The sequence below is a fragment of the Quercus robur genome, chromosome 5 (genome assembly GCF_932294415.1).
Source record: "Quercus robur chromosome 5, dhQueRobu3.1, whole genome shotgun sequence".
NCBI lineage: Eukaryota > Viridiplantae > Streptophyta > Magnoliopsida > Fagales > Fagaceae > Quercus > Quercus robur.
Window position 1 is genome coordinate 52,937,816 of NC_065538.1, and position 19,032 is coordinate 52,956,847.

Genomic DNA, 19,032 nt, shown 5'->3' on the forward strand with positions numbered 1-19,032 from the left:
GACAAGATTGAAGATGTGTGAGGTATGCTGCTGCCATTTTAAAGCAATTTGAATGCATAATTTTCGAGTTTTAAAATTCTGATGCAAGCAATGAGAAGGTTCAGAAGATCCATAAGACAACATACAGTTTAACTCCATTGATAATTACCTCTTGTGCCAAAAGCATAAAATGTCCTTAACGTGTAGGCCCAAACTCTCCCATGATAAGTGAGGCCCAACATGTGAGATTTTTTACTTTTTAAATAGGACGTAGAGTGGGTACAAGGTTCAAACTCAAGACAACTTGCAGGAAAATATGGAGAAAAAGAAAAATGTGACGATAACTAGAACCTATTGACCCAAATTTACATAACATAGGTGCATGTTTATCACTAACTAGACAGTAAGTAATTGAGAGTTTGTTTTACTACTTCCTTGTAAAGGTAAGCTTACCATAAACATATCAAATTAAATTTTTTTTAGTCCAATGGCATCCAACTATAGTCAAAATAAATAAGCAAAGAGGGTGAACACCTTCAGAACACAAAAAGCACTCTTTGAAATACCTTGAATCCCACAAGGTAGAGATATGGAATACACCAGAAACAAATGGAGAATAGAAGAAAGATTTGTTATTGATGAAAGATTTCTCAATTTTAATTAACAACCAATTCAAAGACTCCAAAAGACATAATTTTCCAGAAAATAATAATAATAATACTGGGCAAATCCTAATCAATATCCTACCATTTAGAGACTCAGGTTTGACTAAATACTTCTAGAGACCCTCCAAATCAAGGAAATAATAAAATAAATTAGAAATTTCTGAAAATTATAAAAATTCATAAATAAATATGTTCGAATAACATGTAGGTCCAACTTGAGCACGGTGTCCTCTTTCTAAAGACCAAAATACCCAACAAATCCAAGTTCTCTCTTTGTTCATTCAAACTTTGTCTTTGCAGGCAGGCTTTGATTTTGCTTCAGTTTCAATCTTTACTATAAGGTAGAAGCCTAGATTGCTCAGTCTTCTCTCCTTCAATTTTGGCAATCCTCTTTTCTTCATCAGCATTTCTTGTTAAGGCTTTTACAGATTTCATAGCTCCAACATATACCTCTATTTGCTGAAAAAGTTCCTTATTTGCTGCAGAAGTACAAAATTCACAAATGAGGAGAATAGTGAAATGTACTAATCCAAAAATTTTACAACATACCGGCCAAGATGTGATAATATATTGGCATAATTCATGGGTGCTTTTCAAAAAAGTTCACAAATCCTTGACAGTTTATCTTGTCATCATTTTTTATGTGAATAATTAGGATAGTAGAAAACTTAATACTATATATCATCAATTTACATGCCTCTGGCTTTGAAATTCTCAAACAAAAAAAAAAAAATTCAAGTACATGACCAAATAAAGAAAATACACATTATAATCAAAAGCTACCTGGTGTAAGCAGATCAAATTTATAATCTAACACATGAAGCCACCCAAAAATTGAACTTTAACACTTACTGATCCCAAAATAGCATATAAATCAAGATTCAACCCACTGACCTTTCTCAAGATTGTAATTCTCGGCTTGGTACTCATAAATTTTGTGCTCATTGCTAATTCTGTCATCCTCAATCCCAAAGTAACTTTTCTTCCACTGAAAAACCATTACATTTTATTTGTCAAAATTAAAAGTGTTTCTATACATAAATAAGAAAACACTTCAAAAGTTAAAAATTAAAAAAAAAAAAAAAAAAAAAAAAAAAAAAAAAAAAACAGAGACGTTTATTGTTAAAGAGAACCATACCATCTTGAGTTCTGCCGTCAGTATTTCCAAACTGTTATGGAAACAAAATTCAATAATTAAAAATCTTTATTAAAGAAAAAAAGTAAAGAAAAGAGAAATTAAAGATGTTATTTTTATGTAGTAACCTATTGAGCTTCCCACGAAGGAAGTCGGCTTTGTACCGTAGCGACTGTATTTCCAAGGGCAAGAATTTCGCTTTGCTCTGAGCACAACACCATTAAAACAGCATTAATTTGTTTTATCAAATAATAAAACTATTTCAAAATTTTGAAATAAAAACAGAAAAGAAATCCATACCAGTTTATGGCAGTCTTCCGGCACATCAATAAGTTTCGATCTGTTGCAACAAATTTCAATAATTCTATAATATGTTTTCGGCAACCAGAAAAACAAAAATAAAAAATCGAAAATTAACATATAGCTAGCACCCAAAATAAAATTAAAGGCTTTTTGATATTCATCCATAAAACAAAGAATTCAATTTTACCCTTTTTCTGAAATTCTTAAACACGTTATAAAAATTTGGTTCCAGAAAAATAAAACAACATAAAAAAGAAAATCACCTGTAAATCCAACGAAGAATATCTTCTTCCACAACCATATACGCCGTAAGCAAACAGAAGGTCAAGACCACCGACTCGAGTCTCGCCATGAAGGAAGGCAGCAGTTTTTTTTATTATTATTATTATTATTTTTTTAAAAACCAATACTTTGGACTTAGAGCAGCTGTGTTATAATATATATATATATATATATATATATATAATATGAGTCCAAACCGACTGGGTTTAATACAGTACTATACCTAGACGGTTTTGGACTCATATTATATGGACCCATATCCCGTGTAACACCTACGTATTGCACGGTGTGTAACACCTAAAATCTCAGCCATAGATTTAATCTAATGGCTTAAATATTTGACACCTCACCAAATAACAAAAAGATTATTTTGCCCTTAAAAAAATTTCTCCCGCCCACTGTTTCAGTTTCAGCCTCTCCTTCGACCCTTTCTCTGCCTTTCCATCAATCCATTGTCACAGCAGCCCGGTACCAGTCCACAGCCAAATCCCTCACCATCACCGGTGATGCTTGCCGCTATGGCATTCTCCTCGTCCCACTCTCTCTCTCTCTCATCTGGGTTTCTCTGTTTTCTCCTTCTCTCAAGCCCAGCCGTGGCCGAGCTTCTGCTTCCACTCACACCTATTGCCGTTGGCGGTGCCTCTCATCGGCGTCACAACCACTGGTGGCTGCGAGTCCAGCTCTCTTATTCTTTATTTCTTTCTCTTTTATTTTTTTTTTTTCAATTTTTATTTGCCTTTTAGACAAGACCGAAACCCCTTTGACACTCGTTTTGTTTCATTTTTTTTATTAGTTTGATGAATAACATTTTGTTTCAGTTTTGATTAGCTTGATGAATGGGTTTTCTTGTTTGGATTTCTGGAATTAGCAATAACTGTTATTATTGGCATTTTTAGAGCTGGTTTTTGGGTGGGCATTGAAGATGTTTGTTGAAATGCTTCATAGAGTTTTAGTTTATCTCTCTGTATTCTGTTTTTGGATTTTTATGCTAAAACTGTGATGCTATGTGTATGGAAATTGGATTTTTTTTTTTTTAATTAGCTTGATTAATGGGTTTTCTTGTTGAGTGTAAAGCTTGATGGTTTTGCTTGAGTTTGAAAATTGGGGCTTTGCAATATGGCTGAATCTGTTGTGATTGAATGAAAATGGGTTTTCTTGTAATTGTTGTGTGTATGGGTCCATTGGCTTTGGCATTTTGGAAATGTTGATACTAAATCTATGAATTTTTCTTCTGATCCTGATTCCTTTGCCTGAGAGTATCCATTTCTTATTCTTTAGTTTCTTTCACTGAAACAGAACTATGCTCTAATGAGTTTGTGTTGAAGAATATTTTTTTCCACCTGAGGTTGCACACTTGAGCTTATGAATGGTGCAATGGTTTTAACTCTCTCCCTTTCCTTTTTCTTGTTTTGTATTAAAATAAAATTTCGAAGAATCCTTAGTTGCTAGTACTTAACCTCAAGATGCATTCTATTTGTTGTTGACGGATTTCCAATAATAATTTGATTTTTAAGATGCTCCAAATTGGGAGATATTCTACATTTTCTTATGCTTATTGTTATTATTTGTTTGGTAGATATTTGTCAATGATTGGTTGAAAAAAATTAATGATATGTTTCATAAACCTTCACTAATGTTAAATGTTATCATTGAGAAAGTGTTTTATATTTTATGTTTGACTGTTAGTAGTGTGTAGATGTACGTGTGTGTGTGTGGGGTGCTGATGGGGAGTGCGTGTGTTGCTGCATGGTGAGGTGCTGCAGGGTGTGCATGGGCCTCTGATGTGGGGTGCGTCTGTTGCTGATGGGGCATGCGTGTGCAGCTGATGAGGTGTGCATGTGCCAGTGCAGCCTGAGTGTATAATGTGTCTGTGCTTTAGATCATGTTGTATTTGATTAGCTGGTATTGTATACTTGTATTTTAGTATAGATATACTTGTAATACTTGTATTGGTGATATGTTTACATCAGCCTTGTGTGGCATTAGAGTTAGTTGATATAGTTAGTTAGTTGGAGGGAATGGGCTGGCAAGGTGGTTACAATTGAGCAAGGTCACAATGCTTAAGATTTTTGAAGCATTTGATCTTGAAGCATGCAAGACTCTTTTTTTGGTTATTATGTGGGAATTAGGTAATATGATGGTAGAAAAAAAATTGTCTATGTATCGTGTTATTATGGCCTTGTAATTGAAGAATATAATTTAATACAATTTAGTTTATTTTTTGGATCAAGCTTCTTTTTTTTTTTTTTTCTTTTTTTTCTAGCTTACTTCCATCTTGGATCCATTGATTTTAAAATATGCTAAGCATCCTTGAGTAACTTCTAGTTAGACATTAATTATAAATACAAGTGATTAATATTTTTAAATGCAATGGCATGTACTAAACTATTGTTCATTTTTTGAATGCAAGTGATTAAGGTTGCTAATGGTTATATAGTCTAGTTTTCAACTCTTTGTAAGGTTGCTAGTAGTGGGTCAGCTATGTCATATGGCTTTTGTTGAAGAGAAAAGATCCTTATGAAAATTATATAAATTTGGCCATTGATAACGAACTACGTTATGCATCAAAATACTTGACCTTTTGTGGAAACATGCGAGTTTTTGAACCTTAAGTCAAAATTTCAATTGTTTATTGAAACTTGATGACACATGAAATTAATAAAATAACAATGCTAAGACATTAGAAGTGTCTATTTGGGGTGCATTTGATATTATCAATGAATTGGATTGATCCCATTTGTATTCCATTTCTCTGCTAGAAGGCTAAGTTAAATACTTTATAAAAGGTGTTATTGCAGAAATAGGAGCCATAATGGTAGAAAACATTGTAAGTCTTGTCATTCTGTAAAATCTCAATAATGAGCATGTGCATGCAATGGAAACCAATCCACTTTGAAAATTATGAGAACACAATGAGCTTATCAAAATTCTTAAGTGTAACATGGTGCAGTGGTTTCTTTCCATCAGATGTTAAAAAATGCTTATATAAAAGGCACAACCAAAGCGCATAAAAGTTAATAATTTCTTCTCAAAGACAAGCTAATAATTATGGTTCTCATACCATCTAGTAATAACAAAAGGAAAAAACCATTTATGCTTATAGTAGGGCCACCAGATTCACTTGTTATAAACAACAAAAATTCATTGAAATTTTTATCCACAACCAAATGAACAAAACCCAAAACAAAAAGGCTTTATAGCTTAGCTAAATTAGCTTCACAATATAAATATGTGATTTCAGTGTTTCAAGAAAGTCGAAATAGCTACATCTCGATTATGATCCCAACTAAAATAGATGAGTCATGAACAAAACCCCATTTCGCATATGTTACGACTCGTACAGATCTTGTAATATCCATTCTCTCCTCAGTTTTCTCCCCAAGAGTTCTTTAAGATCCAGAATGGCTTTTCCTTGAACCAGATAGGAGCATAACCAGCAGAACCATACCCCACTAGAAGCACCCCATGATCCAATTGCTTCCCACAGATGTATGGACATGAAACTTTTGCAATGTAAGTTTGCATGAATACTGCATTGATGCCAACTGCACAATACAGAGCAAGAGTCATTATTTATTTCCCATCCATCAATGATTTACTCTATCATTCTTAACCCCATTGTTCAAATAAAACTGGTAGATTAACAATGAAAACAGGTTACACAGCCTATCATAATTTCAACATTAGTGCACACAATCAAAGAAGAAAACAAATAAAATGGAAATGAAAACAATTTACTATATGTTTTGAAGAAGGTTAATTGATAATTACTTGCAAGAGGGCCATTCTTCACCAAATTTGCGGCAATTTGTTTTTCGTCAATCGAAACAACACTGAAGTTAGAAACAGAAGCAACAATTTTTCCCTTGTCAAATTTGCAGGTGCCACGATCGGTCCCAGTGTAAGGATAATCCTTCTCTTTCTCAAGTCCACCAGCCTTGAGGGTGTACTCAAAGGCAGAAGTCATCAGCCCACCATTACAGCCTGAGTCACATGCACCATATTCCTCGGGATCACACTGCAAAAAAATTACAGGGATGATCTAAGACAAGACCATGCTGATAATAAGATCATCTGAAGCAATCAATGTGACACAAGAAAGATGCTTACAAATAGTCATATTTTGGTTTTTCTCTCATGCTAGCTAGGTTGTCAAACTTAAGAATAGTTATGGATATACAAGATCATGGGTTAAGTTTTTTAGTCTTTACAAGACATGCTAGTCATCTGTGACACGATGAGCTACATGCCCAAACCTTAATTTTTGTTTTGTTTGTTTTCCAGGTTTGATGACTTCCATTTCTGTGCTGTTTGTAGAGGCTGCCTTACTCTATTATGAGATTAACTGTTTGTATGCTTTTTGATTGCTGGATGAAATTGGAGCAAGAACCGCATGCTTTAGAGATTGCATGGTATCTTCATTAAAAATTAAAAGCATTTTCAAATATAAAAAGCACAAGAATTGAGTCTAAAGCATATTTACCATCAACAATGAGTGACAATTTGAAACTTGGCTTTTATATATTATACATACATATGGGAAACTTAAAACTTTAGATTAAATATGGTTTGTCTGGTTCTAGAACCAATTCAAACAACTTATCTATTAAAAATAAAAAAGAACCAATTCAGACATGCTCATAAAATCACACTCCTCGTTAACATCATGATAGAGAGAACCCAAATATTATGACCAAATTACTCTATTTTATTGCAATTTATAACTTTAACTGACCACACAACAAATTGCAGACCAAAGAAGAAGAAAAAAAATTCAATATTAGTGTGTTGATTGCGTTCTAAATCCATACTACTAAAACTACATACCAATTTCATAAATTGAGGCCCTAAAACAAGAGTATTTAACTATTTATCTAAAACAAAAGAGAAGTCACCTATCAAAAAAAAAAAAAAAAAGAGAACTCACCTCCTTGCGAATTCCGATGTAGGAAGCGGTGATTTTAGGGATTTCCGATGAGAAAAAGGCTAGTATCGTCGGAACCGGAGATCCAGGCTAGTGGCTGTGCCGTGAAGAGAGAGCTTCATCAACTTCTCTACACCCGATTCTCTCCAAACCCCAACCTTGCTCTCTGATCTGGGTCTAAAAAGCACTCTACGAAGCGTGGGGGTTTGGCTTCAAATGGTGAGTTGATGTTTTCTCTTCAATTTTGTTGATCGTTCTGAGTTGGGTATGCTAGCAATGGTGACGATGAGATTGAGGGAAGCGTGGAGGTTGAGAGAGTGGTGGAGGCGAGAGAGACACCGATTGAAGTGGGAGAGAGAGAGGAGAGAGTGTTTTACTGAAAAGTGAAGCTAAAATGAAAAGAAAAGTGAACACAAGGATTGCTAGCATGGATTGGTGAGGTGTCAAAGGCTTAAGCCATTAGATTAAATCTATGACTGAGAATAGAGTTATTGCACACCATGCAATACCCTAACCTAGGTATTGCACGGGATATGAATCCCATATTATATATACACACTTATTATAACACTGCTGCTCTAAGTCCAAAGTACTAGTTTTGAAACCCGAACCAGACCGTACAGTCCAACCGGGAAAACCGCAAACCTCTCACTATTACGGTTCTTTTACCCTTAAAAACCGTTCTAAGTAAGAAAAGCAAGGAATAGTTCAAACCGTGGTTGAACTGCCCAAGTTTGAGAACCGTGAACAGTTTTCACGGTTCCAGTCAGAGCTATTTTTATTTAAAAAATGAAAGCATTACAGACTCACAGCACCAAATCACCATTGTTGAAGCTTCAACCATAACATTCTGTCAAACGTTGAACTCGCATCAATGTTTTGGATAGTTTCAAGCGAAAATTTCTTTTTGGCAATGAGTGCTTCTACGAAATTTTTTTTGACCAAAAAAAGAAGAAGAAGAAAGGAGTAGCCACTGCAAGAGTTTTTGACCCAAAAAAAAAAAACCATGATTGTTTCCGTAAGTGAGACTGAGAAGGAGCAGAGGAAGAGTTTTGTGAGGATTGAGGAGATTTGTGAAGAAGAAAGAGAGAAGAGTGTTCATCAAAAAAGAGAAAGAGTTCCTTGAAGAAACATGTAGGCAATTAGGCATTGGGAAAGTAAAAGAGGCATTGGGAAGGTAAAATTTTTAAATGGGTGGATGAGAAAAATTTAAGATACTAGTAAAAAAAAAAAAAAAAGAGATAAAGATGTAGAATTATAAACGGTGGAGGAGATAAATCAATCAATCAAACGGTGGAGAAAAAATGAAGAAAAAAAGTAAAAGAAACAGAAAAAGGAAAAACGGGATGTACTTAGGCAATTTAAAAAATGCTACGTCTACAATATTTTTATAACAAATTACAGGTAGTTAGTTGTTATTGATTCAAATTTAAATTTAGCACTGAGATTACTTTTTTAACTCAACAATAACAATCTGCCACTTAAGATTTGTTATAAAAATGTTGTAAACATATCATTTTTCTTTGAAAAGTATAAGAAATTAAAAGAGAAATGAGATATCTATAGTATTTTCATAACTTTTTTATAATAAATTTTAAGTGGTAGGTTGTTACTAATTGTTATTATTAAAACAAAAAAATAACCTTAATGTTAGGTTCAAATTTGAATGAGTAAAGCACGCCTTCACTTTCTCACCCATCGTGTACCACAAACGTCAGATCACATTGATATATTTATTTATTTATTTCTTTTTGATGAGATTGATATAGCACTATTACCACAGTAGCACTACTACCATAGTAGCTTAAGCTTCATCAACTGTCCTCTTTAATATTTTAATAATATTTTATATTACATTTAAAATTGATGACAATGGTTTACTATTTGGTTTGGTTAGTGATTTAAGTATATCAACTACGTTTTTTATAATCAGCAAATCAACATTGACATTGTTATGCATTTAATTATATATTTGTTTATTTATTATGTTTGCTTTGAATTTAATTTTTTTTTATTTATCTTATGAAAGTTATGATATAAAAAATACATTTGAAATATAGATGTTTATGTTTATTTAGGGATTATTTTAGTCAAAAATTTTTATTTATATTAATTTAATATATTTAAATTAATTATTAAATTAATTATGACGTCATCATGATTCGACCTCGGTTCAACCTCGATTCGACCTCAAAAACCTTGAACCTCTCTCTTTTACGGTTTAGTGAATGATCCAGGTTTCAAAACCATTAGTACATCCGTATACTATTGAGAATAAATTTTTAAACGAAAATTACAAAAATAATTAAAAAATTAATGATATTTTAAGTAGTGTTTAATTCGACCTAAAATATATTTTAGAGAATAAATTTTTTAAGTGTTTTTTACCATTTTCTCACATTTTTTTCCGTCCCAAACACGTATGTATAGGGTCCGTTTGGGAACAACTTATTTAGATGAAACTAAAAACTTTATGCTAAAAGTATTGTAAATAAAAGTAAAAGTTAGCTGAAATAATACAGTGAGACCCATAAACATTACCAAAAAATGCAGTGGGGCCCATAAATAATAGCAAAAATAAGCTGAATAGTAAAATAAGCTGACTTTTTTGGTACTATTTATGGGTCTCACTATATTATTTCAGCTAACTTTTACCTTTAAAGACTGTACTTTCAACAAAAAGTTCTTAATTTCAACAAAATAAGCGGAATCCAAACAGACTCGTAATATAAAAAAGAAATTTTAGATAAAAAAGATCATGATCTGAGACTTGCTGGCCACTAAAGGCGGTAGTTGGGCATTAGAGACCAAGAAAGTTTGTGGGGGATGGTGGTTGGGTGACAAACAATGGGGGTTAGAGGTTCAATTGGTTAGATTTTAGACCCCTAAACACACGAAGTTTAACCTAATTTTATTGTGAACAATGTTTCTCTCCAAACTAGTTTGGAGAAAAACTCTTCAAACTTCTTATAAATTTCTTTTTTGGGTGTGAATTTTGAAAATCTAACCGTTGAATTTCATGTTTCTTATGTGCTTAACATGCATATCAAATTTCATTCAAATCGGATGTTATTTACTATTCGATCAATAAACTTATTTTTTACATACAATTTTAGATCATAAAAATTTGACATTTTAACATTTTCTTGATGACGTATCGATTGGCCTTTGATTTTTCTTGAAATTTTGCAGGCATGAATGATATTATACGAATATGCAATCCAACGATTAGATGTTCAAAATTATGAAGAGTTTGAAAGATTTCTCTTCAAACTAGTTTAAAGAGAAACTTTGTTCTTTTATTGCCAAGTGTGAGCGACTACATCCCTAGCCCACCAATTTTTTCTCAAACTAGGCCTAACCCATGTGAACAGGTGGGATCGTGATGCTCAAAATGTTGAATTCATTGTAAAATGTACTCCCCCCTTCGAGGGTTTTACATGGAGTCACCACTTATTTAATTTAAATGGAAAAATAAGAAAACCTTCTCTATAAAAAAAAATTCTTTTATTGTATTAATATATATGACAATTTACATCAATTTTGTAACAAAATTTACAATGCTTTTTTGGTCCTAGATACAATCTAAGAAAGTAAATTACATTGCCTTGTTTCTTAGTTACATTCTAAAAAATGTAAAATTGCATATACAAGAGTCTAATTTACGAGATGGGAAGGGATTAAGCACCCATCTCGCTCGGTGAAACTAGTCTCCTAGGTAAAGATAACCAATATCATGTCATGTCAAACAAATGCAAATAATATATCACACAAACATGTTAATTTGCAAGAATTGTAAACAAACATGTGCTGGGGAATTTAATGTAAAGAGAAATAAAAAGTGAATTTGTTAGATAACAATAAGAAAGCATGAAAGTAATGGCATGTTCATCCAAGAAGTTAATGTAAAACAGAGAATTCCTAAATTAGACATGTTCATCCAAGCATGTTTAATAGATCATAAAATTAGATATGTTCATCCAATCATGTTATAAAAGATAAATAATAACTTAGAAGTGTTCATCCAAGCATGTGAAAGAAAACAGAAAATTGTCATGCTATTTGTCATCCACATAATTGCAAAGAGAAAAACAAAACATAAGCATATTCCTCAAGGTTTTTTTTTTTTTTTTGAAGAAACTAGTGCTTTGGACTTAGTGTTATAATAATATGAGTTATAAGAGTATAGTACATCCGTATACTATTGAGCAGATAGTATTTTAAGTAGATTGGTGCACAAAATTTGAATTTCTTTAAACCAAAATTACAAAAATAATTAAAAAATTAATGGTATTTTAAGTAGTGTTTAATTCGACCCAAAATATATATTAGAGAATAAATTTTTTAAGTGTTTGGTTGCATTCCTGAAAATGCTAAGGAAACCATATTTTTTACTACTTTTTCACATTTTTTTCATCCTCAAACACATATATAATATAAAAAAGAAATTTTAGATAAAAAAGATCATGATCGGAGACTTGCTGGCCACCGAAGGCGGTAGTTGGCCATTGAAGACCAAGAAAGTTAGTGGGGGATGGTGGTTGGGTGACAAACAATGGGGTTTGGAGGTTCAATTTGTTAGATTTTAGACCCCTAAACACACAAAGTTTAACCTAATTTCATTTCCAAGTTGTTACTTAAGTCAATTATAAAGATATTAGGTTAAACATAAATCAATCTGTAAAGTTGTGATTTACAACTATGTTTTATGTCGGCTTTATTCCATGACAAAAAGTGTTGTAATTGCTTTAATTTTATTCCTTGTATTTTGTGGGATTTTATTATATTGGGTTTAGTATTAAGTTGGTGAAGAATCGAGCATGAATTGAAGAACAAGTGGATTTTGCAAGAAACTCGCGAGAAGCTAACCCTCGAAAGAGCCACGTTAGAAGCATATGCTGAAAACTGAAGAATCATGTCAGGCTGTCGATTTCGCGAGTGTCTCGCGAGTAAGGCTTTCTTGCAAGATACTCGTGAAACTCTCTCTGCCTGGAGGATTTTTAAGTGTGACTTTCTTACCCTTCACCCATACTATGATGCCGTTTGGAGTGGGCGTTTGCGTTTTCAGATTTTTTTTTCCCCTGCGCATGAACAATAACATCACATGGGATCACTATGAAGGGGACAAAAATACTATTCACGCACTATTTATCACTGTTTACAGCATTGTTCACGCACTAAAAAATATTAAAAATGGGTCCCACGGTACTATTCACACATTTAAAAATTATTTTGTTACAGTATTTTCAGTTTTCAGTTTTAGTAACAATAAGTTCAATCCAAACGGACCCTATATATACTCTCATTACCCACAAAAGTATGAGAGGTCATTCGGAGAGAAAAACCCTAGATAGGTTTTCTACAACACACACACCCATCTTTTAAAGAGAGAGCTACTCATCCTTAGTGAAAATCATTTTAGCCTCTTCTCCTTCCCTCTCCTATTATCATACCTTGAAAGGAGATTTGTACCCAAACACAACCTACACCTTTTCAGAGTGTAGAGAGTGTTTTGGAGCTTCAGAAGCTTTAGGGATTTGCCAAAAGAAGCCAATCATTTGGCGAATGCAATTGGGCGTATTGCGAGATTCGGAAAGTTAAAGAAGACATGACTCTGAGAAGTCCATTAGTAGCAGGAGTTTAGAGGGCTCAAGTACATTGGGTAGACTAGGCTTGGAGGGTCTTTTGTTATTCGTGTACTCCAACTTTATTCTCTAGTGGATCGATTTACCGCTTGGATGGCGGCGAAGAGGTTTTTCGCTAAGTTCTTCAGCTTCCTCTTCGATAACACATTTTGGTGTTATCTTATGTTTGCATCTTTCCTCCCTACTCTTTTAGCTTTCATTTTACTATTGATATTTGATGAATATGACTTAGAGTAGTTTTATCATTTGTTCACTTGCATTTACTCTTATTCTACACTTAGTTTAAGTTAGAGTAAAAGCAACCGAGTCATAAATTTCAATTGGGGGTCTAAACAAGCTCTTGTGTATTCACACAATTTCGATCTTTCACAATCATATCATGCAACAGAGAAGTAAATAAGATATAGATATGATGATCCAGGAAAACAAATGAAACAAACTAGTTTCAAGGTAAAAAAAAATCTGGAGGAACTATCCCAAGAAGAACAATCCATTATATCAAATAGAAGTTTACAGTCAAGAATATTTAATTCAACGTAAACTTAACTATGAGTATCAAACCTAGCTCTGAAACCTTAAACTTCTTTGATATGGATCTATTCCAATGTGAACCTCCAGTTCACACTTTAAATCTCCAAAATAGACCTCTAGTCTACCTCATGCATGTAATGTGGCTAACCAAGAGCATTTGCACTAGTCCATTTAAAATTTTGTGGCTATTTTAGTATAAGAACCTATAATTTTTTGCTTATTTTACACGATCACTTTTCGAAAACACCCACATTAGATTGTCTATTATACACTATTTTATTCAAATAATATTATTTATTATTATTTTTTTTTATCAATATCTCTCTCTCTCTCTCTCTCTCTCTCTCTCTCTCTCTCTCTCATAATTCCATGTCTCTCCTTCGATCCTCCCTCAACTCACTTCCTCTCTTACATCCCAAACCCAAACACTCACACATGGCAGCAAATATGGCGGTTTTTTTTATTGGGTTTTTTGTGTGAGTTTTTTGTTGGGTTTGATTTTAATCTGTTTTTGGTTTGGGTTTGGGATAGCTTTTTTGATAGGTTTGGGTTGATTTTGAGTTGGATTTTTTGATGAGCTTGGGTTGATTTTGGTTTTTCTTGATTTTAAGTTGGATTTTTCGATAGTTTAGGTTGATTTTGGTTTGATTTTCCGTTGTTTTTGGGTCAATTTTGTGTTTGGATTTTCAAGTATTGAAATGTGGTGGTGGTGGTTGGGTGGTTCTCTTCTTCTTCTTTTTCTTTTGCTAGGTTATTGTGGATGTTGGGGAAGACAGAGAGAATCTAGCAAGAGCAATGGTGAGAGAGAAAAAAAGAATAAACTAATATTATATATAGTTACAATAACCATGTAAATATACACAATTAATATAGCAAATGTGTAAATTGTAATCATTTTGTAGTAAATTGTAATCATTTTGTATTTGTCAAAATTCATATAATAAAAAGATATTGAGTGAAATTGTAACCTTAAACTACAATCAAGTTTGTACCCAAATTTTATCCTAAAAATAATTATCAATTAAAAATAAGTAAAATACTTAGGGCATATTTGGTACATTGTAAAAGGCACTGTAATGTAATAACTATTCTTATAGTTTAACTATTCAATAGTTTGGTTATGTTTTTATTATAGGGAATAGTCATTTTTTATGAATAACTATTATCTAAAATGAGGAATAACTATTTCTCTCTAAAATGGTTGTAATAGCTATTCTTTAACAGATATAATAATCTCTAACATTAATATATTTCCAAATAAATAAACTTTCCATATCCACCTAACAATTATGGAAATAAAAAATCATCAAAAAATAACTCATCTCTCTAAAATTTAAAATATATTATTTTCAAGGAAATATAATTGTATGAATGAGATATTTCCTAAAATAGATCATAAGTTTTATTCTAATGTTACAACTCACAATCAAACTAATGGATAGGTTTAGTTATTCCATTACAATCCATTTTATTCCCGGTAATAAAGATTACAATACATTTGGTAGCCGTTTTTGTTTTCTATTTTTAAAAACTTGTTTTTGGGAATATAAAGAAAAAAATAATAATTTTCTTGTATTTTTGGAATAAAAAATATGTTTGATTAGTTGAAATTAAAAAAAAAATAGTTTTTTTGAAAAAAAAAATAAAAAATACTAAAATATGTTGTTATTAGGATTTGAACTCTAATGCTAATTTATTAAATGAGACAGAGTCATTAAATCAAATGCGTGTTTTCTTTGACTTTTGAAAACTATAAACTGAAAACAGCCTTTTGTATTTTTTCAGTTTTCTTTACAAATTGAGTTTTGAAAACAGTTTTTGTTTTCTATCTATTTTGAGTTGCCAAACAAGTTTTTTAGTTTCAAAAATAGATAATTGTTTTTTAAAATGTAAAATAAGGAGAAAAAACAATTACCAAACATACCCTTAGATTTAGTTAATTAATAAATAAGAATAAAATTAATATCTATTCAATAAAATAAATATTTTTTAATACATTTCAACTAAATTATCTATCAAAATGGAGTTCAATGTTCTTTACAATCGTGAATCATCTATAATTGATTTTATATTAAATTCTAGAACAATTTTCCTTTCAATGATTATCCTATATTTATGGATGCAATTTAGAACCACACTCTAATAAACTAATATCAATTTTTCAAAATTTTGGTTGAAAATTTCAAATTTCATACCCTGGTGGCTTCCTCCATGGTCAAGGACCTAAAGATATTGGTGGTCACTTAGTTAATTGTCCAATATAAGTGGCAACACGTGTGCGTTGGGTTTCACTTAAGATTTTTTTTTTTTTTTTTTTCATTTTTGTCCAAGTTTTTTTTTTTTTTTTTTTTTTTTTTCATTTTTTTTTGTGTGTAAATAATCAAATTTTTAGTTTAAGGAAATTACAACTTACCCACATGTAGTTTGGCCAAAATTTAAGTTGCCTATTTGTGGTTTAAAAGTTGGCACTTTACCTACCTGAGGTTCACTCAATTAAGTTTTCGTAACCCACCTCTGTACTTTCATCGTTAAAAACACGAAAAACATAACAAAAAATAAAAATCAAGATCTGAAAGCATATTTCTTAAAATTGTGAAGCTTTGACTTAAGGACACTCTTCCTCTTCATAAGAACATTCTCATGCCTATTAATCCAAACAAAACTGTCAATGGGATAGAAAAGATTGAGAAAGAAATTTGTATGTGTTTGATTTGATCAAACTTCTATGAACTTACTTTCATAACAAGGTTTTACACTGCTAATTTTCTTCTTATGGAATCTAGTCGTCTTCATATCTAATCAAACTTCTAAATTCCAGTTTATTTGATATTGAGTGGAGACCTTTTCTAGTCTATAACTTATATTTTTAGATAATATCTATCTCGACCTCCAATACAATGATGTTGATTTCAATTAGTGGGGACGGGAAACAATTCTTTATTGAGTAGAGTCTTGTGTTTGACCCAGTTTTATGGTCATCCTTGCCAAATCGTTCTGCTTTTTCCTCTTGGTTTAAAGTATTAACCAATAGAAGCATTACATTATATATTGTGAGTGATGATACCGAAAAATCGTCAGTGAGCTACACGGCACTCACGTGCTCGAAACAACGCCTGCACAACACAAAAAGATAAGACCTCACAGAGAGCACCGGTGTGGTGCCGGCTAAATACCCTCCGAAGGTCAAGTTAGAACTTCTCACAACTCTAAAGTGTTAGAGAGGGTAAATTATGCGTACCTTAGTTAGTGAGGGTATTGGGGTTTTTATAGTGGTAGAGGGTTGACCTCTCCTTATTGGATTAGAAGTCTTTTCCTTATAGGAGTCTCTTTAGACGTATTTTGCGAGATCATTTCCTTGTAGGAGTCTTTTTATTTAACACCAAGCGTGGGGCGCAAGATATTTCTTTATATATGCAAACGTGGAGACCAAGCAAGGCCACGTCAGGGACGTCAACTTCGCCTACTCCCTCGTCGGGGTCGTCAGCCTCGTTAGGGTCGTCAGCTTCGCCTACTCCCTTATTAGGGTCGTCAGCCTCGTCAGGGTCGTCAGCTTCGCCTACCCCCTCGTCGGGGTCGTCAGCTTCGCCTACTCCCTCGTCAAGGTCGTCAGCCTCGTCAGGGTCGTCAGCTTCGCCTACTCCCTCGTCAAGGTCGTCAGCCTCGTCAGGGTCGTCAGCTTCGCCTACCCCTCGTCGGGGTCGTCAGCTTTGCCTACTCCCTCGTCGGGGTCGTCAGCCTCGTTAGGGTCGTCAGCTTCGCCTACTCCCTCGTTAGGGTCGTCAGCCTCGTCAGGGTCGTCAGCTTCACCTACACCCTTGTCGAGGTCGTCAGCCTCGTCAGGGTTGTCAGCTTCGCCTACCCCCTCGTTGGGGTCGTCAGCTTCGCCTACTCCCTCGTCAAGGTCGTCAGCCTCGTCGGGGTCGTCAGCTTCGCCTACTCCCTCGTCGGGGTCGTCAGCCTCGTTAGGGTCGTCAGCTTCGCCTACTCCCTCGTTAGGGTCGTCAGCCTCGTCAGGGTCGTCAGCTTCACCTACACCCTTGTCGAGGTCGTCAGCCTCGTCAGGGTTGTCAGCTTCGCCTACCCCCTCGTTGGGGTCGTCAGCTTCGCCTACTCCCTCGTCAAGGTCGTCAGCCTCGTCAGGGTCGTCAGCTTCGCCTACTCCCTCGTTAGGGTCGTCAGCCTCGTCAGGGTCGTCAGCTTCACCTACACCCTTGTCGAGGTCGTCAGCCTCGTCAGGGTTGTCAGCTTCGCCTACCCCCTCGTTGGGGTTGTCAGCTTCGCCTACTCCCTCGTCGGGGTCGTCAGCCTCGTTAGGGTCGTCAGCTTCGCCTACTCCCTCGTTAGGGTCGTCAGCCTCGTCAGGGTCGTCAGCTTCGCCTACTCCCTTGTCGAGGTCGTCAGCCTCGTCAGGGTTGTCAGCTTCGCCTACCCCCTCGTTGGGGTCGTCAGCTTCGCCTACTCCCTCGTCAAGGTCGTCAACCTCGTCAGGGTCGTCAGCTTCGCCTACTCCCTCGTTGGGGTCGTCAGCCTCGTTAGGGTCGTCAGCTTCGCCTACTCCCTTCAGCTTAGTAGTGTCAGCTTTGCATTTATGCCAAGTTAACCCCGTCTTCCTAAAGCTGTAGACGTCCTAAAGCTGTTCGACTGCCATTTATGACAAGTGAGGCCGACGGGTCTATTTTGAACGTCGCTTCATGATACTATATTCATGAATATTCACATTCACAATTTTACCTTATCAGTGAGGAACTTTATATATATTAAAAAATATATATATGGAGAAACTATTGGCTCTACTATTCATCATCCTACTAGGGACAATAGGTTGCGTGGAGACATACCGATCATTAGTCTCAGTTTATTTGTTTGTTTTTTAGTTTTGTTTTTTTATCACTTGTGTTTATTTTTCTGGTAATTGTAATTATGGTTCTTTTTGGTTTGGCAGGTCACACCAAATGTTAATTTTAAGAATGATCTCGGATTAGATAGTTTAGGTTTCGTGGAGATGATTTGGATTGATACTTGATAGGTTTGAGAATGTTCTTATGAAGATGAAGAATGTTATGTTTTTGTTATGTTTTTATTATGTTTTTAAAGGTGAAAGTACAAAGGTGGGTTACGGAAGCCTAACGGAGTGAATCTCAGGTGAGCTAAGTGCCAAATTTTAAACCATAGGTAGACAAATTAAATTTCAGTCAAATCATAGATGGGTAAGTTGTAATTTGTCCTTTCAGTTTTTTAGAAATGAATTAGCTTTTAGTTTTTTGTCCCTGATTTTTTTATTTTTTTTTAGAAAAGAGGTTCATATGTAAATTTTTGGCAAAAATAAAAATTTATACTTTCTAATTTTACTATATATATATATATATATATATATATATATATTGTAGGGACACGAATCTCTCGCGGCCCAACAACGATGTTGGGCTCGCCTACAGAAAATCCCTTACAATAATATTTGTAGAGAGTGGGCTTGAAAGGCCAGCGTTGGGTCACAGGGCGCTAGTTCAGGCCGGACTTTAGGTGAACCAAGACAAGAAAAGGCTTTAATCTGGATATTCAGGCCTTACA

General features: G+C 34.1%; 2 protein-coding genes across 4 annotated transcripts; both read right to left on the bottom strand.

Moving 5' to 3' along the window:
- Positions 1-773: 773 nt before the first annotated feature.
- LOC126726321 (uncharacterized) lies at positions 774-2,507 on the bottom strand. 2 transcript variants are annotated; one of them, XM_050431555.1, is made up of 6 exons: positions 2,346-2,507; positions 2,080-2,119; positions 1,908-1,984; positions 1,783-1,813; positions 1,539-1,632; positions 774-1,123 (listed from the first exon to the last, which is right to left on the bottom strand). In XM_050431555.1, exons 1-6 carry the CDS (start codon positions 2,432-2,434, stop codon positions 969-971), a joined length of 486 nt encoding a protein of 161 aa, XP_050287512.1. In that variant the 5' UTR covers positions 2,435-2,507; the 3' UTR covers positions 774-968. The 2 variants fall into 2 exon arrangements, with proteins under 2 accessions (XP_050287512.1, XP_050287510.1); XM_050431553.1 differs by having other exon boundaries at positions 2,080-2,143; positions 2,346-2,503.
- A 3,031-nt stretch (positions 2,508-5,538) lies between these two features.
- On the bottom strand, positions 5,539-7,702 carry LOC126726323 (cysteine protease RD19A-like). Of its 2 annotated transcripts, none has more exons than XM_050431561.1 (3): positions 7,292-7,702; positions 6,136-6,406; positions 5,539-5,909 (listed from the first exon to the last, which is right to left on the bottom strand). In XM_050431561.1, the coding sequence occupies exons 2-3, from the start codon at positions 6,329-6,331 to the stop codon at positions 5,731-5,733; spliced, it is 375 nt and encodes a 124-aa protein (XP_050287518.1). In that variant the 5' UTR covers positions 6,332-6,406; positions 7,292-7,702; the 3' UTR covers positions 5,539-5,730. The 2 variants fall into 2 exon arrangements, with proteins under 2 accessions (XP_050287518.1, XP_050287517.1); XM_050431560.1 differs by having other exon boundaries at positions 6,136-6,382; positions 7,292-7,699.
- Between the last annotated feature and the right edge of the window lie 11,330 nt (positions 7,703-19,032).

Excerpts from the sequence above, each read along its gene's own strand:
- LOC126726323 (XM_050431561.1), bottom strand. The coding sequence starts at position 6,331 with ATGACTTCTGCCTTTGAGTACACCCTCAAGGCTGGTGGACTTGAGAAA. Across the intron at positions 5,910-6,135 it reads GAAGAATGGCCCTCTTGCAA|TTGGCATCAATGCAGTATTC; the intron begins GTAATTATCAAT and ends TGTATTGTGCAG.
- LOC126726321 (XM_050431553.1), bottom strand. The coding sequence starts at position 2,434 with ATGGCGAGACTCGAGTCGGTGGTCTTGACCTTCTGTTTGCTTACGGCG. Across the intron at positions 2,144-2,345 it reads ATTCTTCGTTGGATTTACAG|AATTATTGAAATTTGTTGCA; the intron begins GTGATTTTCTTT and ends AACATATTATAG. Across the intron at positions 1,985-2,079 it reads CGGAAGACTGCCATAAACTG|AGCAAAGCGAAATTCTTGCC; the intron begins GTATGGATTTCT and ends TGTTGTGCTCAG.